Raw genomic sequence first — 26,612 nt, forward strand, 5'->3', positions numbered from 1 at the left:
TCCCCCGCTGGTTTTAGAAGAAGTTAATATTTATTTTGGTGACAGATTTAAAAGTTTGAGGCTAGCTCAACCATGACAGGATCAACCTTTTTCAAATTTTCACAGCACAGTTTGACCATAATGGCTTCATGTTGAGAAATAAAGATTCCAGCATCAGTGAACACATCAACTTCTTTTAAAATAAAACCAGTACAGAAACCAGCCAATCAACCAATAAGGCCCATTTCAATGTTGTGACTGCAATCGTTAGCCATTATCTCAGTTCACTAGCTCAGCAGTCAGAGTACAGCTAGCTTAGCGGCACAGAGCTAGCCGTAAGTGTAGCTGGGAGGTTTGCGTAGCCATTGGTAGAAGTGCCGCCGGTGGAGGCGATGCCAACGGACGTTTCCTTCAACGATCTCCAATGCTCGCGGCAGCGCAGGCACCGCCCCTACGCCACTCGACTGGATAAACTCCTTTAACTGGAAGAGATAATGGTGGGACAAGGGCGGAACGAAACAGTTAATGCCAGGAAAAAGGATTTATTGGTATATGGAAACCAAATAAAATAAAAAAAATAAAAAATAGCCTTAAATGACTCGAGTCATAATTTTCAATTTAAAACAAAACCATCTTTACTTAATTCATTCCATAAAAAACTAAAAATATATAGTACTGGGCTTGAAAACAGCTCAGTCTAGGCAACTAGATGTGAAGTTTTTTTAGAAGACGTTTCGCCTCTCATCCAAGAGGCTTCTTCAGTTCTAACATTTGGTGGGGAGCACTGAGTTTATTATACTGTAGGTGTAACAAAAAATTAGGGGGAACAAAAGGGGGCTCTGATACTTCCAACTAGATTGGCCATGGAGGACACATGGGGGGTGTTAAAGGTGGTTAGGGGTCCAATGGGTCAGTAACTTCCTCATCACAGGGGTTTTGGTCACATCCCTCATTAAAGTGTGGGTCAAATGAGGGCGAGTGGTAGGTGAATCTTCAGGGTATTGTCCTTAATAGTGTTTTGTAAGAAGGTGAAAAATTAAATCTAAGACCACCTTGTCTGTTCAGAGATTGATTTTCTAAGTTAACAAAGATAGCTTCCTTAACCCTTCACTCAAACCATCTTTCTTCCTTGGCCAGAATATGGATGTTGTTGTCCTCAAATAAGTGTCCTTTATCCTTCAGGTGTAGGTGAACAGCTGAGTCCTGTCCTGAGGAGTTGGCCCTCCTGTGTTGAGCCATCCGCCTCTCTAATGTAAAGGTCTGTGGACTCTTCACTACACTGAAAGGCGTAAACTCGGCCTTGTTTCTGGGTTTCTTGTCTTTGGGGTGAACCAATTTTTGAACAAGGGTAATGCCAGGTTTGAAGTGCACAGGGATCTGGTGCTAGCTGGAAATCCTCCACAACTCCACAAACATATGGATCCTTCATCTGTGCTCTTCCCTCTTAGTGGACCTCTTCTTGTTGTTTTTTAGGAAAGCTCATCTGGGATAACCAGAGTTCTTCGGGGATGTCATATTGTGTCCCTGTTCTCTCAATCTCCCTGTCCCACTGCCTAGACTGAACTTTTTCAAGATTAACCATGACCTGGATGACTAAGAATCTTCACAGATATTTATATTTCTGCAAACAACAGTTAAGTGCCAATAGTATTTTTATTCCACAAAAGTGCTAGATTCAAATACAAACAAACAGTTAAACCCATTTTTTACACTTTCTACCAGCAATTGTCTATACATATATAAAGCAAAACATAGACTGATGGAAGTCGACAAAGAAGGGTGTTTCTTCTGAAGCTCCAGCACTGATTCCGTTTTAATTTAATTAGGCTACATTCAATTATACCTGAAATAATTCAATGAAAGTCTGTAATTATTGTAATCTTGATTTAAAAGTAATTCAAAATTTAACAGAGGTTAAATACACTCGACTTCATAACGTGATCCATTATAATTCAGACTTGTTTTGCTCAATAAAGTTAAGATGACAACAACTCAGCAGAACTAAATGAAACAAACTAAGCAGATTTATTGCTGGGTTTTAAAAACATGCAATCTAATTAAACCCAAGGTATTTATTTATCTAGACCTTTACTGAAACATGATCTGATGTTTTCTGACTGCTTGTTCAAAATGTTGCGTCTAAAGCAAACCATTCATTCCTGGCATGTGTAATTTCCAGACGCTGTTTAAGGCAGCGTTTATGATCTAAATGACTGATGGTGGGCAAACCCTGTCTTTGTCTCTTTGCATTCTGACCCTTTACAGAAATGGAGAAGACACCAGAGACATTTATTGGATGAAACCTTTAATGAGACGTAATGACATGGGTCTCTGGCAGCTGAAGATCAAGCAGTTTTTTAGTTGTTATTCTTCGTAAAAACGGCTCTGACAACAGCTCTGACCATTTAAGCGGAAATGAGCTCCAAACTGTTTGACAGTAATTTAAGGACAAGCATCTGAGAAAAGGAACTTTTTTAAGCGAAAACGAAAAAAATCAACATGTTTTAGGCGACAGTCCAAAGGGAAAAGATGGTTTTGTACACAGAATGACAGATTCATTGGAGCATGTGGAAATCCTTCCCTTCAAGTCTCTTTACTTTGAATCATTTGCTAACTCTCCACTCTCTTCCCCTCCACATTTTCCGTTTCTGTTTACTTTTCCTTCCCTCTCTTCCTTGTTGCTCCCCAGAGTGATTCACTGGAGACATTTGTTCAGATCTGAAATAAAACCCCCATGTCAATCTTTTCCTTTGTTGAGGTTTTGTATTCAGGCTTCCCAAGGGAAATAATGTTTTGTTTGGAGGTTTCACTGACAGTCAAGGCTATATAGAGATTGTAATTTGTTGCCATAACAACCTGGGGAGTAAAAAAAAAAGGCGAAGGGATAGATTTTCATTCAGGAAAACTGTTAACCTCACAGGTTTTGTTATTTCTGCTTCACATATTCAGAGTGGCATCTTTTCCTTTTTTTTTCTGAATAAAGAGGTGTATCAGCTGTGAAGTGACTCTATAGAGATAATTAAAAACTATTAATCTAGGTTTACTTATTCATATTAATCAACCCTGAATGTAAAATATTGATGTTGCGAGTCTCAGGAGAACATGTTAATACCCTGTGATTAATTGGTGGTTCAGCTCTCCTAATAGCTGCAGATAGCATGCCTTTATAAAGTTCTGCTACTTCATAGCTCCACTGAACTAGAGCAGGCTTTACATTTGCTATTTTGATAAGAAAAGGTACATTCGTTCTGGTTAAAATCTCATAGCATCATAATTGCTTGTGGAAATTCTCCGTCATCTAGGTCATGCAACCAGAAAATAGCCTTAAATCTGTCCGGTTCCCTCCGATTTAAGCTGGTTATCAAACCATCATATTGGTCCTGCTAAACAGCAGGGCAGGGGGAAAATGATATAATAAGAAGAAATACAGATAATTGCATTGAAAAAAATCCATCCATCCATCTATCCATCCATCCAAAATCTAAGTAAAAATAATGTTGAACTGGATCAAAACAGGCAGGATGGATGGATGGATGGATGGATGGATGGATGGATGGATGGATGGATGGATGGATGGATGGATGGATTTTCCATATTAAAAGATGTTACTTGGATAACGGCATGGCCAATAAAACTCTATAATCTGTTTCAATATTTTTCCATTTGTTTCCAATTCAATGGATGTATGCACATATAGATGGATAGATGAAATTTGTCCAGACTCTGTCACATTGCCTAACACTTGTCCCAACCACTGACCTCTGACAGTAGAACATCAAAGCTGTATTGGGGATGTTTTTTCTCATTGTTGCTGTTTAAATGAAAGTTTTTCTTAAAGGAACAAAATAAAAAAATATATTTTTATTTTCCATTAGGGAACTTCATTTTATTTTAAAGTTGGTTAATTAGTTTCATTGTCAAGAAAAAAAAAAATCAATGCAAGACCCCAGAGCCAAACATGTCTTTCTGTATTTACCTCATTGAGTTCTCTTTCTGTGTTGAGGAACTCTGTGACTCCCCCGATGAGCTTTGAATTCATGAACAAAGCTTCACCATATCTGGAAAAAGAACAGAGACAGTCATATTTATAGGGGTATGAAGCTACATGACCAATATCACTGACTTCGGAGAAAGTTCTCCTGTCTCACCGGGCATTCAGGATGTCCCACTTTTCTCTGAAGTATTTCCAGGCCAGATTTCGACCTTGAGGGTTTCGACCAACGTGGATGATGACATCGATCACATCCTGCTCTGGGACAAGTTCTGAGGTCAGAGACAGATTCAGCAACCTAGATAGGACAAAGACGTGGACATAAAAGCAAAATGGATTTATTGCTAAAGGTAAACTTCCACTGTAAGATCTTCTGATGTTCACATCCAAAGCAACATCTAGGAAATAATCTCTCCAGCAGGTGCTGTCCAATGGAGAAAGGCTTAAAAATGTTGAACAAAGATTTGAAAAAGGCATCCATCCAATTGAACTCAACTTACTGCTCAATAGGTTGCTCTGTCGGCTAAAGGGATGTTTTATAGTCTCTATACTCCAGTTAACGATTAAACCATTACTGAATTATGAAAAAAATAAAAACAATCCACTGGACTTGGTTTCCAAGTTGGAAGACGTTTAGCTTGCCACCCTGGAAGCTTTTTCAATTGAAAAAGGTCAAGAATAGCGTTGAGTTCAAGGTTTTATACAGTAGCCCAACAAAAGCTTGTTTTTGTTTTGAAAACATGCAAATTGGATTAGACGAAGGGGTCCAGCCATTTGGAATAGGGGTAATTTGGCTTCTTTTGTTAGACTGCAATACTCCATACTCATCTAAGTATCTGAAAGGGGGGTTTTAGAAGGGAATTGTTGGCCTTGCTGAATAGACCAGGTCCTCCACTGTCCTGTACAGGGGGTGGGGCTGCGATGATAACAGGAAGGGATTAACTCAATTGCTGCATTGTAAGTTTTTGGAAGCTGGAACCTGAGTCCACCCCCTCTGTTTAGGGTTGTTTTTTCTTTCTTAACATAGATGAGTTCCTTCACATCCCTCTCAAACCAATTATTTTCTTTCTCCAAAATGTGAACATTCCTCAAAAGAATGTCCTTTGTCCATAAGGTGTAGATGTACAGCAGAGTCTTGTCCAGAGGAGGGCGCTCCTCTGTGTTGGGCCATGCGTTTGTGGAGAGGTTATTGGCCCAACACAGAAGAGCGCCCTCCTCTGGACAAGGATGGATCACGGTCACTTTTGTCTGACCAGGACCTGAAATTATTCTGCCTCAGGGGAGTATTGCCCGTAAAACAGAGATAAGGTGAGGAGGCCCTGTGGAGCTCAGAAAGGAGGAGCAGGAGATCAGAGCAAGACTGCACAAACGTGCACCAGAGCCATCACTGGGACCAGCTCTGAAGCTAAGGGAAGAAAACAAATGATGAATGACTCAACAGTCCCTTTAAAGCCTAACTAGAAACCACCTAAAAACGCAAAACAGACCATTTGCAACACTTTGGTCTGAGTTTCAGAACTTACAGAGCCAGACTGGAGGTGAAAACCTCTTATGGAAGCTTTTCCCTGTGTGTGGTGCACATGGGACAAAGGAAAGCCCTCTTTCTGTGAGCCTGCCATGCTAAGCTGCTAACTGTTGGAGGAAACTCTAACCTTTCAAGAATGACTTGGGCAAGTATATAAGGTCTAACGTAATTAGGGACAGATTCTAAATGAACAATATGTATTTTGATGAATTTATGTGCTTACTGATTTCGAGCTGTTTTCTTTAGCCAAAACAAGCTTTATTTCCCTAAGGGTTTAAACACAAATGTAATGTTAATGTTCATGTGATTTCTCATATGCTAATTACTTTTCCATTACCAAATTATGACCAAAATTTATTTAATGGAATCCTCATTTCTCTTCGCTGCTAGCTATTGCAAGGAGGGTAAAGAACCATTTAACTAAAGGTTACTGGTTCCCGATTAAGCAAATAAATTAGTAAAACATTAGTTAGCTAAATAATGTTTTATTCACTGCATGAACATTCCAATCGCTCTAAATTAGTGAAAAGCTAAGGTGATCACATCCCAAATTCTTCAAGATAAACTTTTGTTCTTAACTATAAAATCCATGCTAAAATGTAATATGGTCTTTAACCATGTTTCCCCTTCATCTTTCCTCACAGTAGTTTAGTTTAGGTGAGTTTCACTAGTTTTTAGTCAAGAGTTTTTAACTGAAATGTTTTTGATTTGGAGCTAAATGATTTTTATTAATAAACTCTTATATTGAATGGAGGTTGTGGCGAATTTATTCCATGTATGTGGAGAATTATCTGTTATACCATGATTTGAGCTCGATTCACACTTTCATTTGTTTTCCTTACACACAGCCAGTAGGGCATGTGTTCATAAAAAATATACGACAGTCTGAATAATATCTAATTAAATAAGATATTTACCATCCCTACCAGGGTGGGCAATGGATATATTCAAGTTGCACAACACTCTATGTAAGTTACATCACCAGCTGTGTTGTCTCTGCAGAAGGATAACAGGTATATGGATCACACCAGTTGCTGGGAATGCAATCACGTGAACACACCTTAGATGTGGAGTGTGATTTGTAAGTGTTATACCCAAAGGACAAACTGCCTAGATTTTGACACCAGCTGACAACAGCAGCATTTGTAACCCTGTTCTTCATGTTTTTGAAAATTAAACTTCTCCTGCAGTGTTAGTGCCAACATGTGTTACCTTGAAACTTAAAGATATCTTTACTAATTGTAGGTATATGAGGTAAATGGTTGAAAATACCATAAATATGATCAGAGCGACAAATAAACTTAAGGAGAGTTGGTTTAAAACCTATTGTTTCAATGCTTCTAGCTTTAAAAGTTAAAACAGTCACCTCCTATCTGCTAAACACTGTCCAATATCTGTTTAAATAGCATCAAAGTGACTCTATAGAAGTTGTATAGTGCGGCTGCGATGGCAGGATCAACATTTATAGATAGATTGCTTAAAATAACCTTTTATCTAAGTCTCGGCTCCAGAGCAAGACCACAGGAGAGAAGCTAATGCTCATGTGATGACCTCACAATCCTGCTTCAGTTGAGAAAAGTTCCAGGAAGAAAATGTTCTTGGTCTCTTTGCTGAAAAGCATCTTTTGAATGTTGAGATTTTCTACAGAATACCTCAGAAACATCCATCTGCACTGAGACATGACCTCCTCTTGCTTTTATTTTCCAAAGCGAAGGAAACGCAGTAAATAAAGTCTTTGGTGACTTTTGAGGGGAGAGTCTTTAACCTTCAGGCACACAAACACTGCTGCAGATCCATACAGCGAAGGCAGAAAAAAAGGTCAAGTTGTTTGATGGAAATTGATATTTTGTCTGGAGTCCCTCCAGTCTGTGTTCCTGTCAACCCCAAAAAAATCACTTCCTGCGAGGACATGCAGGAGCGACAGTAATCGGATTACTTCTGGCTGCCACTGACTGACAGAAGTATTTCACAAACACAATGAATAACATGTTTTTTTTTAAGATGCTGGAATGAAAAAGTTCAGAGTTTTCTTTCAGTCTCTTTTTTTTTTTTCTCATTTCTGTGTTTTCCTGTTGGTCCGGTTTCTGCTGCCGTTTCATTAAACCCTGAAATCAATTTTCTCTCTTTTCCCACAATCCCTCGCTGCTGAAACCATTTCATCTGTGACCAATCAGTGAGCTTCATGGCCTTGGCACTTGACTTGTGTGTGTGTGTATGTGTTTCTGTGTGCAGCTGATTGGATAAGGTTTACCTACACATGCACACACACTCATACAACCTACCTAACTGCAAAACTCTGAGTGCATAACATACATTTTCCACATAATAGCTGCTACTAAACAAAAGCAACTACAGCTTGATTTCTTTGCTTTGAGCTGGTACCATATATTAACTCCAACTTTATTTCAGTTTGCTCCATCTTTCCTCAGAATGTCCCAGCGACCAATCCAGAATCTCAACCTTGTTGCAGTTTTTCTGCAGAGCAGCTGCACGATGCACAAACACCTCATTTAACTGCTGTCCTTCACGTCAAAGCATCCTTGACAGGGCGCACTCATGAATACCTCTTATCCGACCCAGATGGCGTCCTGAAATCTTCAAACATCGTGTTTTTGTATGACCCTGAAGTGTTGTGCTCAAACATTCTTCTATCAGTCTCTGCCAGATCTTTTATTTTGCTGATATTTTTGCTTATGTTTTTCGTTGCTTTTTTAAATGTTTTGGATCAAAGACATTTCTGTTTAAAACAAAAATAATAAAACCATTTTAAAATGATGACCTTACTCAAGGAGGGGGGAAAAAGTTAAAACAAATTAATTGAATACTCACAATTTTTGGTAGAATATGATAAGCTCCTTGCTGCCCTGATAACCGTCACTTTAAAGACGGCTGTTCCAATCGTTGCATTTCCGAATTCTCCTAAGTGGTGCCCAACTTTACACGAGTGAATAAAGTGAATATGATTGGTCGTTTATCAAGAGGGCGGGATTGTTGTGGCGCACGGTTCGCAATCTGGTTTGGCTGTGGCCGGTTTGTCGGAAGCATCTTGCTAACCAGTTAGCAGCTTAGTGCTAGTAGGTTCCCAATGGGAAATTCCATTGGGACCAAGTAGCACTAATTGGTGACTTAGAAACGACACTGTCAAGGAACGCTATGGACAGAGGAAACATGCAAGAGGAGGAGAGTTTAGTGTCGGAGGTCGTGGATGAGTCTCCTCCTTCATCCATTTTTTATTTAGAGGAGGAAAGCGGGACGAAGATGTTGTGGAAGAGGACGCCAGGGCGGCAGAAGCTTGGTTTGGTGTAGAAGGCTTCCAGCCGTACATGTTTGAGCCCTTGCCTCGCAACGCTGCCAGTTCTGTTAGCTCTACGCCTGCTGAAGACACAGACGTCCATCCCCGTGAACACTGGGACGCAACTCAATGGGAAAGGAAATGATTCTGATTTCTTATTTCAGCCGTTGTGTTAGTTAGCTGCGACATATGAATCAAGATGCTATGACTGAAAAAAATTGATTGACAGATGATTGGCTTAATTTAGGTGTACAAGCTGACATATAACTAACTGGCCTGTATAAGATAACGAAAAATACCCACAGATTTTAGGACAGAATTTTTTTAAAAATAGAAATTTTCCAACTTTTGGGAAAATATTGTCTGATAAAGAGTACATTTATATGTAAGTTCAAGCCAGAATGATTTGACATTTAAATTTGACCTCCCCTGTGACTTTAAATACACTAAAAGGCCTCAAAAGAATCACAAAATGCTTATATTTAAAGAAATCATTTTGGAAATGATTATAAAAGCTTTTCTAAACCTTATAAAGGAGGAACATTCTCAGGTTCTGCAGGCTTTATTTGTTTCAGTTAAGGTCAGAGCTCATGATTCAACAAAAGAAAAGACACTTATAAAATGGCCTACATGAAATAGATCCAAAACTTTATAGAGGACCTAGACCAGGGGTTGGCAACATACAGCTCCAGAGCTGCTGGCATCTCTTTAATGCCTCCTTTGTGGATCCCTGGATCTTTTTCAACAATTTACGAAATTGGAAAAAAAAGGAGTTTTGCATGCTCTCGCATGCTCTCTAATAGGCGTACCCTCTTGAAAGCGGGTACAAGGTTGTGTATGTGCATTTTTTTTTAAAGTGGAAAGGGCGGGTCTTCTCAAAAATTCACGAAAATCCTCCACTATACATTGAAGCCTCCAGTCAAACAGAGACACAAACAGGGTTCCAAAGAAACAGACGTGGTACCACAGTCAGAAGGGCCCGCCATGAAAACAGAAAACGGAAGCTTCAGTGTAAACTCAAGCTTCTGTATGCATGCTGGCCATCGTCCAAATGTGGGCCACTTTGCAAATAGAAGTTTTCCTCCTTAAGGCTGATTTATACTTCGAAACCACGTCGTCTGCGTAGGTGTCGCAGCGAACGCAAAGACGTCCTCGCCCACTCCGCAGACACTTTGGTGCACCTCTCCAAATTTGTAGGTTACCGCTGACAGGAGGCCTCTGATTGGTCAAATCTACATCCGCTCTACTCTATGCGCATTTCCTGTTTGGTACCTTACCAGCTTGTTTTGTTTGTATGATTACCATTGTGGAAAACGACTCGTGAAGATGGACCAGCTAGAAGAGCGAGATACATGAGAACGCTGGGACCCTTTTTCCACCTGGATCCCCGCTTTTTTTCACCCTTATTTCCCTTTGTTGTCACCCAAACTTACCCCACCTCCTCGCCGCCTTGGCCGTATCTAGACCCACAGCTAGTTTGTGACAGAGGTGTCAAGTAACAAAGTACAAATAGTTGGTTACTGTACTTAAATACAGTATCAGAAGCAAGCAGGTGTTCTTCAAACTGCAAACTTGAATTGTCTATTCCATGCTACAATGCCTGATTCAGAAAAAGATGTTGAAATGTCTGAAAGGTCGGACACAGGCGAGAGCGTATCAGGAGATGGAGATGGAGACCAACAAGACCTCCCTCATCCTTGGCCCTATCTCAAAGAATTTTTAGAAATAGTCGAAAAATTGAGCTTTCATTTCATATAGTGGCATCTGGCTGTTTTTTTTTTTAAGTTTACTTTATACTTTTATACTTTAAGTAGTTTTTGGAGCACATACTTTTTCACTTTTACTTGAGCAAAGAGGTCAAGTTGATACTTTTACCAGGGGGGTTTTAAACTGCAGTACAGTTTACTGTGGAAAAATGATCTAGAAATAAGTAAAAATTTCTTTAATTAAGCGTATTTACCCTTGATTCGAACAGGTAAATGAGATAGTTTGCCAATGGAATGAGTATTTTTACCCTTAAAATAAGATAATTTGATGCACTTGAAATAAGAGAATACAATTGTGTTTTCTTATTTTAAATTTAGACTGTCTTGTTCCATTGGCAAAATGTCTCTTTTATCTCCTCAAGAACAAATTGACTTATTTTAAGAAAAAAAGGACTTATTTAGATTTAGATTTTTTTCAAGTGTACTTATACTTAAATAAAAAATGTGTGTACTTTTGACACCACTGGTTTGTGATTGTTAATCTTGCGTTGTGGCGTGGAATAACAGACCACGCTTTAATATTGAGCATAAATCAAAAATGTCTGTGTCACAACTGCGACACACTCCTGTGGGAGTATAACCAGCCCTTTACAGTGGCCAGTAGACAAACACAGACCTAAAAAGAAAAAAAAATTCCCCTCCTTGAACCGCCAGCTTATCGTGGAGGAGAGGTTTCAGTGCTCGGATTATCCCAGAGGATATGCTGTCGGGGGCTGGTAGGGTCTCCAAGGCAGACAGGCTCTGGGTGAAGGGCCAGACAAAGAGCAGTTCAAAAGTCTTCATGATGACTCAGATGAGGAGAGGGCTGGCACCGTCCACTGATCATCGGTTGGCTAAAGTCTTACAGCCTCTGGAGGCCCAATGAGGGTCCACTGGGAATGTCTACCTGAGCTCGTTATCAGGGACGCTTTAAACTCCCACCTCTGGTAGAACTTTTGTTAGATTCTGGGGAAAGCAGGTGACATGGAGTCTGAATGGACTATATGCAGTCTGCCTCTTTGTTGATGCAGTCACCTGTAACTGTGGCCATAAGATCTGCGGTGCCTGTCTTAGCAAAAAACCAGGACACGGTGGTGGATACCAATAATAAGGGATGCCAACAAGCTGAGGAAGTAGTCCTAATTAGCCTACTGGGTTTTTTTGGGCTCCTGTACTGCTAAAAATTCAAATCTAAATAAGTAATTTTTTCTTAAAATAATTGCATTTTGTCTTGAATGGAGGAGGTACGTGAGACATTTTGCCAATGGAACAAGACAATTTACTTTTAAAATAAGAGAAACTAACTGCATTGTCTTATTACAAACTCATATTATATAATTATTTTAAGAGTAAAAGTACATTAATTCAATTGACATCTATTTGCCTGCTAAAATTTAGGGTAAATGCACTTGATTGAAGAAATTTCTAGTTATTTTTAGATCATTTTGCAGCGTGAGGCAGCAAGCAGGTTAAGTGTGTCAGATGCAGAGGCGTAAACTGAGAGGAGTTTGAAGAGACCATGGAGAAAGACTACTGGTTGACGTCAAAGTGATTCTGGAAATGCCTCCAGAGGGGGAGCAGTGCTTCGCCAATACTGTATTACTGTACGTGCTGACCTTGATTGAGGACATTGTGGGGCGACAGTGGCATCAAGTGTAGGAGTTTGCCCTTAAATCAAATGTTTGTCGGTTCGAGCCCCAGCTCTGGCTTTTAGTGTTGTTGTGTCCTTGGGCAAGACACTGCACTTGCATTGTCTACTGATGGTGGTCAGAGGGCCCGGTGGCGCCAGTGTACGGCAGCCTCGCTTCTGTCAGTGATCCCCAGGGCAGCTGTGGCTACAATGTAGTTTGCCACCATCAGTGTGTGCGTGAATAGGTGAATGACTGAATGTAGTGTAAAGTGCTTTGGTCAGGTCTCCTGACTTGAAAAAGCGATATATAAGTACAGGCCATTTACATTGTCAGACAGTGGAATGAACAATTTGAAGATCTCCTCAACCCAGCAGTCACACTTTCCCTATGGAAGCGAAGGCAGATTCCATAGTGGGAGGGGCTTCAGTGGTGGATGGGATCCAATCTGAGATCTTCACGTCTTTGAATGTCGTCAGGCTTTTGTAGTTAAGACACCTCCTCAACAATAAGTGGCTGTCAGGCACAGTGCCCCTCAGGGGTGAACAAAACACTAAAAAATGTACTGAAGTAGAAGTAGCACTACTTCAAAATATTTCTAGTCAAGTCAAAGTAAAAAGTAACCATCAAATAATAGCTACTTTTTCTTTATATTACCTTGACCTCCATGACTTGATAGATAAAAATAACATTAAAATAACAATAATTGTGTACTAAAGAGAATAGGTGTTTTAATGCACATTCTTTTCATGGTGGTTCGAACCCTCCTGATTCTGAAGTTAAGGTTTTCCCTGTAGTCACAGCTCCCCATTCTATCAGAAAACAGCTTTTGAATATTTCCTGTTTATTTGTAGCTTTATACATAAACTGAGCTGTTTGAAATTCCACCAGATCTGGGATTCTTACTGATTGTATGGGGTTGACAGGTGCAGCTGACGCCCTCAAACAGGTGCATCTAATTTAGGATAATCAATGGAGTGGAGGTGGACACTTTGAAGGCAGGCTGATAGACAGGTCTTCAAATAATTATTTGCAGCTGTGTCATAAAAATAAATAGTTAGAAAGTTATATGTTGTGATTTCTGGGATTTTTTATTAGTTTATGTCTCTCACAGTGGACATGCACCTACGATGACGATTTCAGACACCTCTGTGATTTCTAAGTGGGAGAACTTGGAAAATAGCAGGATGTTCAAATGCTTATTTTACTCACTGTATTTTAAATCAGTTGATATTTTAGATGCTCTGATCAGTAAGGCATTCTTATAATCTGTAGTTGTTTTTGGATTTAGAAATCGTGTCAAGTGATCAGAAGCAGAAATGTGGGGATTACGTCGATGAGGAAAAAAACTGAAGTTTCTTGAGTGAAAGTGCAAAAATATATAAATATTTTAAAGGTCAAATGAAAGAAAAGTGATTTATTTAACCAGGATGCTTCCTGATCTCCTTCACATGTTTTTTAATCAGCCCCTAAATGTTGACAAAAGACACGCCCACCACCAGTAAATAGGAGCTTTGTGGAATCATAATATAAACCGAACACGATCCCAGAATAAACAGCCATCTGTGAGCCAGTCCCCCTCGGATCGATTGTATTGATCAGGGTGGCTTTTTGTTCCAAGGTGAAACGGGGCGGAAAGAGCAGCAGTAGCTCACCTGTTAAGGAGGAAGGTGTTATCTGAGCAGGTCAGGGCCTCCAGCAGGATCTTCTTCTCAGAGACTGCAGTGGTCGAGTGAAACTTCATCCAGATAAACTCCCACACGTCCTCATCCATCAGGCTGACCCCGGTGCAGTAAACTATGTCTCGGATGTTGGGGGGGATCCTGCAAAAAAAAAAAAAAGACAAGTCATGAGGCTGAGAGAAGCTCAGCTCAGACATGGGAAACCTAAAGCATGTTGATAAGGGTTGGATTTGACAGAGCAGCAGTAGGAGGGTGAGAGCGGACCAGGAGCAGTAATGAAACTAAAAGCCCTGATAAGCCACCTCCTCAGGATTACCCACAACGCTTTCTGGATGCTAATTTCTCTCCCATAGGGAGACTGCATTAAAATACCTTGGCTGGCTTCTCTGCTGGATGTGTAAAAGCAGACACACTTTCTCAGGAACTGTGACTATAAGTCCAAATGCTGTGTGAAGCTCCACACTAATGTCAGATTGGAAGAAAAGGTTGATGATCTTAATGGTTTGGGTAAAGTATAAAAAGAGTGTTTTTAGTGTTTGAAGAAAGAGAAACGTGTTCATGTTGGAATCCAGATATATATGAAAGAGGACAATGCACTGCAAAAATAGAAATAGAAATGAGTGGATTTTTCTTAAAATAAGTGAATTCTATCTTGAATTGAGGAGGAAAGTGAGACACTTTACAGTTGACATTTAAAATTAGAAAATTAAAATCATCTTATTTAAAGTGCATTTTTTCTAATGATCTTATTTTAAGAATAAAAATATTAATTCCATTGGCAAATCCTTGTATTAACCTGCGCAAATTAAGAGTAAATACACATTTAAGAAACTTTTTCCGATGTTTGGTTGAGTGTTTTTGCAGTGCATTTTGCAGACAGAAAGTCAGAACCAAGACAGGAAAGCATTTCTCAGGAGATAAAATAACCTCCTAAAGCAGACAGTCTGTGACTAATTTGGCTTTTTATTAAAAAGAAATTAAGTATTGCTCAAAGTCTATAAAAAACAAAGAGTTAAAATAAAAGTTTGCCCATAGATTAGCATAAGTTGTTTATAAATTAACCCTTTAAGGGCTCGGACATCTTTGATTATGGTAGCCGAAACAAGACAAACTTATTAGCCTTTTTAATTCTATATAAAGACGTGCTGTCGGCAGAGAAGGAATGTTAAAAAGCAAAGACGACCATAGATTGTTCTAGTTGTTGTTTTCTATTAAAATGGAGGACCATCCATACCCTTTAGAAGTAAAAACGGAGAGAAAACCAGTCTATATTGGCAAAGCTTTTACCAGGTGGGGCTTCAAAATAGATGCAAGGTTTACAAGTTTCTGTTGGAGAGGTGACTTCATTCAATTTCACACTGGAACACATTTCCCTGGTATGTTACAAAAAAGGCAATGTGATCCAGAAACTATTCTGTCCTCCCTGCAGAAACAGCTACGTAGCTTGTTTATTAGCCTACTCTGGACGAGCTCTGTTGCAACAGTTATCAGCTACTTTTATTCTTCACAGACATCATACCAGAAGGCAATCATACACTTCTGTGTTTTCAGAGTGATTTTTTAAGTGATTTTTTAAAGTTTTATGGGAGGAATGATATCTTCTATCTATACACAGAGAAAATAAAAAAGTTAAACCAGATTCTCATTGGGATATAATCAGTAGAGCTGCAAGCGTTCTGTTGCGAAAAATATCAAATTTAATAAAAGCAAAATTATTCAACACCTCATCAACTGACAGGATAGTTGAAGTAACGACTACTTTCATGGTAGTTATTACACACTTAATGGCGAAGCATAAGAATGTTCTTCTCAGTCATTTGTAGGATTAAAATTACACTTTTTTCTTCCACTCAATTTCCCCCTAATATGCGTAATTAGTGCACGTTGTACAACTACTTCAGCTCTGCGCTATTCAGTACTATATAAGGAAACAGGACTGGACAGCTGAGGTCGGCAATCTCATAAATTCCTTGTTTTATATAATTTTCTTATCTTATTAGAACATTAGCCTGGGTGCCATTCCGAACTTAGTCCCGCCCACAAGGTTTGAGTTCGGGGAAGTTCGGTCTGGCATTGCTCCATAGTAGCGCGAGTATTATCGCCCACTCTCTGGCGATCCAATCAAATTGTCAGGGCGGGCTTTATACGATGATGGACAGATGATCAACAGTAACGTAATCAACCACATGACCAAAGCGCGCTTGGGTGACAACAATAATGGCTGCCGCTGGAGAGTTGAGGTGAGTAGATTCTGCTATTAGGTCTGTTCTAGAAGATAATGACAGCAAATACATTTTAAAAGAGGAACAGAGAAACGCGATCAAGGCTCATCTTCTTATTCTAGGCGTGCAACTGCATGCTTTGATTTTTGTTGTCAACAACTATGCATCGCTTAACATACGTCACGCACTCCGTTGCTCTTATTGGTTGTAGGTCTATCCAATTGAGTGCAGAGGCATTTTTTTTCCTGGTTTGTTCAAAACACGCCCCATAATCACAGCTCTATGGAGCAGTATCAGACTCATATTCTGACTAGAATTGAGTCGGACTACGTCAGGCTATTAGAACATTACTTATGTTTTCAAATTAGTTAAAGTCTGTAAAATTAGCAGCGTCTCAATCCAATTCCTATCTGACAAATCTAAACAAAGGGCACCAGAGGTGCAAAATCAGAATTTTGCCGTTTAAAGTAATACATGTCATTTTGCCATTTCACTTATTTAAATATGTTTAAAGTAACAAAAACCTATATAAAATATGTATGATTATGGATAAAATATTAGTAAAATGATTGGATCCATTGATTAACAATTCATTTTTATCTCACGTATCAAAGGTTTAATATGTTCTACAATATGTGGACTAACAACAGCACTATATGTCAATAGTTTATGTGCCAGCTGTATTAAATACCAACTTAACAAAAAAAAGTTTCTTACACATTATTAAACATATTTATAAGCTATAAAAAACAGGAACCTATTAGGTAACTGAATAATAAAAAAAAAATGAATGAAATATGAGAAACATTCATGTTTTCCGATGTACAGAGCAGAGGTGGGATATGTGGCACTGATCTCTACTTGTTCACTGGATAGCTCATTGGCCTTTGGTTGTACACATTGCTGTGATGTCAAGAGCCGCCATATTGGTACTCCCTAGTTAGACCAGTTATAATGTAAACAAAACATGTGTTACTGTAGAGCATCAATCAACCATAATGCTCTGATTTTCAGGGGGGCTTAAGGCTTTTAAAATAAAGAAAAATTATTCATTTTGACAAACAGTTCTTAGACTTAGACAACTTTTATTGTCATTTTGTACACAGAGTGTATACAAAACAAATATTCATATTTTTTTTACAGCTTTCAGACGGTAAAATGTTGTTCATAGCCTCAGTAGACCACTGTAACTTATAGTAAATAATAGGTACATCACATTGTATAGTCGGTATGAAGTCTAAAAATGTAATGTAATAAACCTTATCATCAAATTTGTGTGTTAATGGAGCATAATGATACTGTTTTTAGATATTAAGAATATTACACATGCACACACCCAATCTGATGATTCTCAACTCAACTCAACTCAACTTTATTTATAAAGCGCTTTCAGTCAGCCAAAGCTAAAATCAAAGCGCTGTACAGGTCATTTGAGCAGATTATAAAACACAATTATCACCAAAACACAGGACAAACTCAAAGATAAAAAAAAAAAAAAAAAACCAGTAAGAGCAGAAAAAAAGTCGAAGTCTCACTCAAAGGCCTGAGAGAAAAAGTGGGTCTTTAAAAGGGTTTTAAAAGAGCTGAGTGTAGGGGCCTGTCTGATAGAAAGGGGGAGGGCATTCCACAGTTTGGGAGCTGCCACAGAGAATGCTCGGTCCCCTCTGAGCTTCCACTTTGCTCTAGGTGCTTTTAGAAGGAGCTGATCAGCTGATCTAAGGGACCTAGCAGGGCAGTAATTCTGTAGTAGCTCAGAGAGGTATGGTGGAGCTAGGCCATTTATTGACTTATAAGAAAATAAAAGAATTTTAAAATGAATTCTAAAATGGACAGGGAGCCAATGAAGTGAGGCCAGGATTGGTGTTATGTGTTCCCTCTTCTTTGTCCCAGTTAAAAGTCGTGCTGCAGCGTTCTGTACGCGCTGCATGCGAGAGAGGGTATTGGCGCCAGCAGTCCTTTAAAATTTGATGTGACACCTGCAATTTGTCCTTCTTCCACTTGCGCTCCGCCCTGCGGCAGTCTTGTTTGGCGGCTCTGGTCGTGTCATTAAACCAGGGCTCAGCTTTAGTTCTGGGCTGCCTTGTTTTATATGGTGCTACAGAGTCCAATATGGTTTCGCAGGAGAAGTAAAACCATGAGCTTAGCGCCTCAGTGTCAGAGGGCACATGGTCAGCAGTCAGATCCTGAAACGCAGCCGAAAACTTGCCAGCCGTGAGAGGGTTAAAACTCCGACAGCATCTGCGAGTGGGGGCTTTGACTTCTGGGCCTGGCATGTTGATATCACAAGTCACAGTCATGTGATCCGAAAGTGCAATGTCACTGATCTCCAGGTTTGATACGGCTAACCCATGGGAGAAAACGAGGTCAAGAATGTGTCCATGTTCGTGTGTGGGAGCAGACACTGATTGTAGCAAGTCAAAAGAGTCAACAATGTTTAAAAAATCTTTCACCAAGGGCTTATCGGGGCAGCACACGTGAATATTAAAATCGCCGATGATAAGAACACGATCATATGAAGACATCACGCTTGCTAAAAAATCTGAAAATTCGTCCAAAAAGTCTTTGTTGTATTTTGGGGGCCGGTAAATGACGGCCATCAGAACAGAGTCAGTGCGACCCACCTCGAATATGACTGACTCAAAGCTTGCAAAAGAGAAGGTCAATCGTCTACATTTGTATTTGTCTTTAAACATGACCGCTATGCCCCCACCTCGGCTTTTAGTACGAGGACAATTAAAAACATTGCACCCCGCGGGTAGGAGTTCAGTTAGAGCGCTTGACTCACCATCACGTAGCCATGTTTCCGTAATACACAGGAAGTCCAGACAGCGAGAGTTGAAAAATTCCCGTAGAATAAATGTTTTGTTTGTCATCGATCTTGCATTGACCAATCCGATACGGGAGAAGGACGTAGCCAGAGCTGGTTGTATTCCAATGGGTTGTAGAGTCCTACAGAGGAGCTTGAGGTTCGGAAAGTTCACTCTGCGCCGTAGAATCCGAGGAAAGCAGTTTGGCTTTGATTCCCGGCCCTCGACCAAGGCAATGAGTGATGTTGCGCTGTGGGCAACAGGATCCCGGGAACGCCAGGACACCAAATATCCGCAGGGATTGTCCCGTGTTTGTTGGAGTTTGGTGATTTCCCCCGATCGTGCCATACAAAGCTTTAGCCTCACCAGCTGTCCGCTGCGTCTGCCACGGCGGTGGCGAGACCGGCGGCGACTTTTTCGCCGAGGAGTCGGAGAGGGACATCTGCACAGATGAGCTGGAATTTCCCACGGGCAGCGGGACAACGCCCTTCGTCCATCCGGATTTGTCGGAGAAAGATTATATTGTAAGTCCAAAAGAGTTTGGCGGTCGTAGACCAGTAGAGACTCGATTTGTTGAGAGACAAGAGACAACACAAGCAAACATAACACCAACCAGACTGACAGAGGTAGACGGCCTGCCACACACACTGGCGCCATCTTGCGACTGACAAAGCAAATCAGATGAGTGGAAGCAGGGAAACACCTGTCGGCCCTCAGCATCGACCTGTCCGCGTCCTCCCCTCCATCAGTAAGCTCATCGCCTCAAAATTTAGCACTTTTGATGGCAAAAGTGCTAAATTTATGATGTACATGTAAAATACATGTATTGATTATATTAAGGTAATTATATTACATACAACAGGCATTTTAATGGCGTGAGTGGGGAGTACCAATATGGCGGCAGGTGACTTCAGTTTTTCTGGTCTATGTGCAATTCAGTGAATAAATTGAGAGCAGCTAGATGTGGAATCACCAAGTCAACTTTATGTCACGTATTTGTTCGACATACCTTGACACTTAAGGCAGGGTATGTCGCTCTGACATACTGTCAGACTGTTTACCACCTTGTTTCAAAGAAGTATGCCCTCTAGTGGACGGTGGTAACACTAAAATAAATTCCTTTTAGTCGACAGTTTCATTTAATCAGATACAACACATTTTTATCTAATAAACAATCGATTAATCAATCATTAATTGTAAGCTGATTATTTGATTGCATCTCTTCTGGGGATGTTAGAGTGACATACTTCAGGACTACAAAATCTGCAGCCTCTTCATTCATTTTCTACTCCTCTTCCATCTGTGCCTTCTTGCAGGTTCCTTTCCCAGTAAAACTGGGATGTAGAGTGGATGTACTGATCAACCGGAGCACCAGTGTCGATAAAGGTTAACACCGCTCATAACACCCCCCCACATGCTAACTGAATCCTCTGTAAATTGAAATTATGACCTTTTACTTTCCCCTGTAACACATGAAAAACTGACCTAAATGGTCAGAAACCAAAACTAAGTGAGCTATGCTGACTGCAGAATCATACAATAAACTGCTGAGCAGTGAGTGTAGGGTGGGCGGGTGGGGGGGCTGACAGAGTAATGCCGGGACAATTGCATTATTTACCGACCTGGGAAATCTTTTTAGAGATGCTCCACTTAAAGGCAACACAAACAGAGGCCAGCTTCCAAGTTCCTGCTGACTGTGGCAGAAACTGCTCCTCTCTGACAGCAGCTGCCAAACAAGAGGGCTCCACCCCCACGCTTATTAATATGGGAGTCTTTTTTACCTGCTGTGGTTCCTGGATTTTCCATCATGTCCGGAGCCTCAGCTGTGATTCCCTAATAAAACTAAGAGTGATAACATGTCGTTTTCCTGTTCACGGCGTGCGCTGCGTTTCTCTCCGTGGGAACCTCCAGATGGCTCTGAAGCCATTAGCTTCTCTCTCTCTGAATCTTTGTGTGTGCTGCAAACGGTCTGTGGAGGATGTTCCATGTCCTGAAGCTATTTTTTCCTGAAATATCTCGTTCTTCCTCTGCATCAAACTCCCACTCTGACAGTAAACATGCCTCTGCACCATCTGCTCGCTCCGTCGGTCTCTGCCTGTGTCTATCTGTCTGTCTGTGGGATGCTTGGGTGTCACCCTAGCTTTCCTAGAAGCACTGACGAAACGTTTAAAGGATCCAGCAGAGGAACACAACCCTGGCCTGCTGGTTAAAAGTTGGCTAAGCTTTGAGACATTTCAGGAGACTTTTAATTAATTTTGTAGACTTGGGTTGAGCTCTGATTGGGCCGTCGTACCCACTGGTCTCTATTTATTCACTGGATTGCTGACAGGCCCAGAAAACTGGAGTCACTTGCTGCCATCTTGGTTCTCCCCGCTCTAACAGAGTTGCACCATAACAATCCCTGTAATGTAATGTAATTACCATTACAATAAGATAAATACATGTATATAACATGAGCATAATCCATTTAGCACATTTGGCACATCATCAGATAGTGTGTGTGTGTAATATTCTTAATATCTAACTAAAGTATTATTATGCTGCATTAATACACTAATTTTGTTCTGATGGATTTGTATAATATGTTAATATACATGATTTCTAGACTTCATACATTTCATACCAACCATAAATTAAGTCGAAGTGATGAATTTATCTTTATTTTATCTTAAGCCCCCCTGAAAATGAGAAAATTATGGTTGGTCCACGCTGTAGCGCAACTATTCTTTACATTTTGACTGGTCTAACTAGGGAGAATATGGTGACTGGTGACTTCACAGAAAGAGTACTCCCAACAGCCTATCAGCTATCCAGTGAATAGATAGAGATCTGTGGTCATACCAGTTTGATTGTTCTGTTGATATGTTCATGACTGATTGATGTTCATGGTAAGAAAGGCTATTTAACATAATAGGGTCGATCATGGTCAATGAATGCAATATTCCCCAAATTCTGATCTTCACGATCTCACCCTGGGCTAAAAAATTGTGGGACGTAAACTCCTAGGTGACAAGTTGGGTGGGGGTATGACTGGACCCAAATGCAGACACTGAAGCTAAAGGGGTTTACTTGCAGATTTAATTTACCAAAAAGGGCAACAGAAGCAAAAATCCAAAAAAATAAATCCTTAGAATACACAAAAATACAGAAAAACCAGGAGAACTCACTTGAAGGGATGAAATTACGACAAACCAGCTACATTGACTGAGCAGCATGGGAGAAAGAAACAAAGACCTGGCTAATTAGAAGATTGGGAGCAGGTGTGAACAGAGGAGTCTAGAAGGGAGCTACGGAAAAGGAGACTGACTGACGTTTAACAGAGTGCAAACAAGAAATACCTAAAAACTGAAATACAATCAAAAATAACCGGAATAACAAAAAATGGAAATAAAACCAATGAAAACTCAAAGATAAAACTTGAACAGAACCAAAACCATGACACTAGGCACCTTGGCAGCAGAAATCTTTTTTACATTTAAGTATTCCTCATTTCTAACATGCTGGACTTCAGTAAACTTAAAAGTGGATTGATGGGCAGCAATATAAAAGCAATAGTTGCTTCTCTAAAGCCAATTGCTTTTTTGGCAGCAAACAACCAAAACTCCTGCATTTATAGAACAGCTTTCTGATGACCATCAGTTCATCTGGGTGTTTGATTGAGCCTTTCCTTCTGAGATTTAGATTTGTATTTACCTTTGGTATGTTTTGAAGTAATCTGTTGGTTTTTTTTTTGTTGTTTTTTTTTTACATTTGTGATTAAACTGGTATAATTTCAGGAACCTATATTGACAGAGTCTAGATTTTGTTTAGGCCACAGCTGAAGCATAGCGGCATCATTATAATTCTAGTTTCAATATGTGTTTGGTGATTTTAATACTTTGTTTATTAGTTTTCCTGTAAAACAGTTTCAAGAACTCTGGAGTTGAAATATTACATCCAAACTCGATTTTACCAGCTGGATTGTGTTTGACTACTTTGTGTGGGGGAAATATTGGATATAAAGACAAAAGATCAAAATAATGAACAGAGCAGGAATTAGCTTTGGATATGGAGTAAAGCCATCCCTCACAGGCTCAACTGACTGACTGACTGACAGTATAGCTGTGTTTGTAGACGCCTTCACACAACCATAGTAGAGCATTTAATCTCCATGTTTAGTGGGTGTACCTCTATTTCATATAATCTGTTTAGACATGCTGATTCAACTGTAGAAAGGGTCTAAGCCACCAATTAGGCTTCGTTGTAGTGGGCTAATTCTTTAACTCTTATTGAGCTTTGCAACAATAACCAACCCCTCTCCTCTATAGCTTTTTTCATATTTTGTCACATTGCAAAAATGAAGAGGCATGTATTTCATTTGACGGATGTATGAAGGACCAACACAAAGAGGTGGATGATAGTAAGGAAACTACAAAAGGTGAACCAAAATGTTGACACACAAGCCCAGACTAGCATGGAAAGGAGAAATGAGAGAACTGTTAGGTTTATTCAGTGATGATTATAAAATTAATGTGTGCTTATGAAACATTTTTGCAAGGGGATGCTCCACTCCTGTCTCATGATTCAGTCAGGAGACCATCCTGCCTTGTCATTCTGATGGAGCATTCTGTCTTCATGAACTGATCAATTGTTTTGCCAGAACAATACTCTGTTTGTAACCATGTGCTATGTTCTGTTAATAAACAACGGCTGCAGGAGGGGATTCGGAGAAGGAAAGCTTGAAGTTGGGTTGGGCTTTTCCTTCCGCTCCTGCAGAAGCTGATTGAATCTCTTTCCTGTGCAGACTCAATTTCTATTTATCTGCAAATCTACATTTACTGAATCCAACAAGAACCATGCAGAGAAAGAAAAGCATGTGGAAGAAGATCCACTGAGCACAGGAGATCAAAATTAGACCTCATGCAGTGAACAGGCTTGGGGTACTAACAAATATTTAAGGGGTACAGACACATGGAAATTATGAAATATACAGTACATTTCCAAAAATACAAATTAGACTAAAAAACTAATAGACAAACACAAACAAACAAAAACACAAAGCAGAAAAACTGCATCGGTAAGTGAAAATGGGGACAAAAATGTAGGACAGCCTTACGTAAACATATCACCAGAATGATTGACAATTAGGAGGGGTGCTTATTTAGATGATCCACCCAGAAAAATAACATCTGCCCCTCTCTTAACTATACCGTTAAGAGAGGGGCAAAGTAGCTTAACTTAAAAGTACTCCAGACCACTAGGGGGAGACAGTTGTTAACCTAAATGATACCGGAGCATAAAAATTACCACAAATTCTTTTCTAAAGACTAGCCGATTAGCTAATGTGTAACAAAGTTTTTTAACAAAACTCGTTAAAGACAGGGAATGTAGGTTATATCTTTACAAAGGCTCTTCTGTTATAGTGGAGCTACTTTGCAGCTTTTCTTCATTTGATGTGGTTTTTCCACCTATATACAGCAGTAAATAACCAAGGTAACACAGGAGAACAGCTATTTTAAAAAGCATACATTTAAATCCAGATTAATTCTTTTCAATAGAAATGCAAGGAGCAATCCATGAAACGCGGCAAAAAGGAGGTTAATTGAGGTGAAGCAGTTTAGTGGTGCCTGTAACCTCGTTACAGGTTTAATTCATCCATTTGTCACCAAGATAACTTCAACAAAGATCGTCTTAAAGCTATTTAATTTACAATGAATCCCCACAGAGGTTTGATTAATATTCCATATACTTCTCCCTGCAGTAATTGCACTCTCGCTGTTCTGGTCTTTGTGATTCTATATTCAGGTGCGACTCCTCTCACTCGGGCTCCTCCAGGTTGTAACGATTAACAAGAACTCAGCAGAATCACATCGGGGCAAAATGAAAGCCTATATTTAATCCTGGCTGGTACAGGAGGTTTGTTAAGCCAGGGTCAGAGGGAAGCTTCTCAGTCAAGACTTTAATTATTGCACGCTGATAATAAAAGCATGTTTTGGATTTGAAAACCACAACCAGACAGACGGATCTCCAGATGGGATTAAAATGACTGAATGAAGCAGGGCAAATTAAAAAGTCCCACTGGAAGCATTAATCCTGCTTAAATGTGGATTTGTTCAACATTTTTCTATCAGTGTGGATCAAATATTTCTAAACTGACTATAAAATTTCAAAGGACAATCAGTCAGTCAGTCAATCATCCAATCAGCGTTCTGCTTATTAAGAAAAGGTCCCTCTTATTGCATATAAAACAGTTTTAAACTAATCCTGTTTTGCTTTTTTCACTATTTAGCTATGACGTTTTGGCACCTGTTCCATGAGGCTTAAAACCATGTAAGTAAACAATGACAGCCTATGAAGGCCTATGTATATTTCTAACATTTTTGGACAAATTAAAATTTAAGATCATTTAGAACATTTGCACAAAAAAAAAGTCAAGGAATATAACTAAAAAAATGCAGCAAGTCATTTTCTAGCATCATTTCTATTATCCTTGCTCTGCATTTTGATGGAAATTTACCCTGTTTATTCCTTCCTACATTTAGCGTCTGAAGACTCTAAATCAAAGTGTCCAAATAGCAGGCAACCTAAATTACATGTGGACTTTATGTTCTAGTACATAAAATAACTGTGCCTGTTGCAGGTTATCTATATTTGCTGTGTAAATGTTAAAAACCTGTTTTGTTCTGCCCCATCAAAATGAGCAGATTGTATGTTCTACAGGCGGTTTGAGAGCGCTCATAAGAGAAGGGATAATGTTTAAGCCTAGTAGTTGGGGGTAATAATGACAGTAATTACAGAACAGGCAATTACAGTAGTTTGTTGTCAGAGCACTGATGTTTTTAGGCACCTGGAGGTGCATCCTCCTGAGCACGTTACAAGTCAGATGCAGATCAGTGACCAAGTCTTTGTTCTCCTGGGATGTTGGACTCTTTTTTTCTGTATCAGTTTTTTTTATTTGTTTAGCCAGTTGAATCATAGTTAATCAGGGAAGCATGTTATCAATAGTTTCATCTAAATTTGATTGATCTTATGGATCACGTAATGCCGCGGTTCTCAAAGTGTGTGGCGCGACCCACTGGTGGGGAATTGAGACGTGACAGGTGGGGCGCACCAAGTTCTGGTGTGTGTGTGTGTGACTATAAATGTAGAACGTGTGAGAGCAAACTGTCCTTATAGCTGTATGTTGCCGCTTTTTAGACCAATCAAACCCACAAAGTAATCATTACTAGCCTACATGCAGTCTAATTAAAAGAACATTAGATATAGAAAAATTTCACCTGGAACTGAAGTGCCAAAATAATGATTGACGTGACGTCGGCATATTATTTGTAACGGAATAAACTTTCGCGCCCCAGTGTTGCCAACTCAGTCGCTATATTTCAGACCCCTCCAGCGACTCTTTATCAAAAAAGCGACTAGCGACAAATTTGCGACTTTTGAAGACTCTTACGTGAAAGCACGTATCGTTCCTTTTCTTGTCCTCCAGCGGCAGGTGCTGCCGTGGGGCGCCTCCCCCATCCCCACCCCGTTCTCCCCCGCTATCACAGGAGTCCCTCTCAGCGCTGCAGTAAGGGACACAGCATGTTTACCCTCAGCGTCCAGACTGCAAATAAAGTGCACATGCGCCGGGATTGACGGCGCAGGTTGATCATAATTAACTGAATTTGAAATATTTTATCTTAAATAAATAGGACCAGTTTATTGAAATGATGTCTGACTCCACCCTGAAGCTCAGGTTTAATGCTCAGACTCATAGTGAATT

General features: G+C 39.9%; 1 protein-coding gene across 1 annotated transcript in view; it reads right to left on the bottom strand.

Moving 5' to 3' along the window:
- Positions 1-303: 303 nt before the first annotated feature.
- Positions 304-26,612, bottom strand: part of LOC119790590 (thyrotropin-releasing hormone-degrading ectoenzyme-like) — a 247,636-nt gene continuing 221,327 nt past the window's right edge. The window contains exons 17-20 of the mRNA XM_038296194.1: positions 13,816-13,983; positions 4,128-4,268; positions 3,956-4,037; positions 304-461 (exon numbers count right to left, since the gene is read on the bottom strand). Coding sequence (XP_038152122.1) covers positions 309-461; positions 3,956-4,037; positions 4,128-4,268; positions 13,816-13,983 — 544 coding nt within the window. The 3' untranslated portion in view covers positions 304-308. The remainder of the gene's footprint in view (positions 462-3,955; positions 4,038-4,127; positions 4,269-13,815; positions 13,984-26,612) is intronic.

Source organism: Cyprinodon tularosa, unplaced genomic scaffold (assembly GCF_016077235.1).
Source record: "Cyprinodon tularosa strain WSP-4 unplaced genomic scaffold, ASM1607723v1 ctg369, whole genome shotgun sequence".
NCBI classification, from domain to species: domain Eukaryota; kingdom Metazoa; phylum Chordata; class Actinopteri; order Cyprinodontiformes; family Cyprinodontidae; genus Cyprinodon; species Cyprinodon tularosa.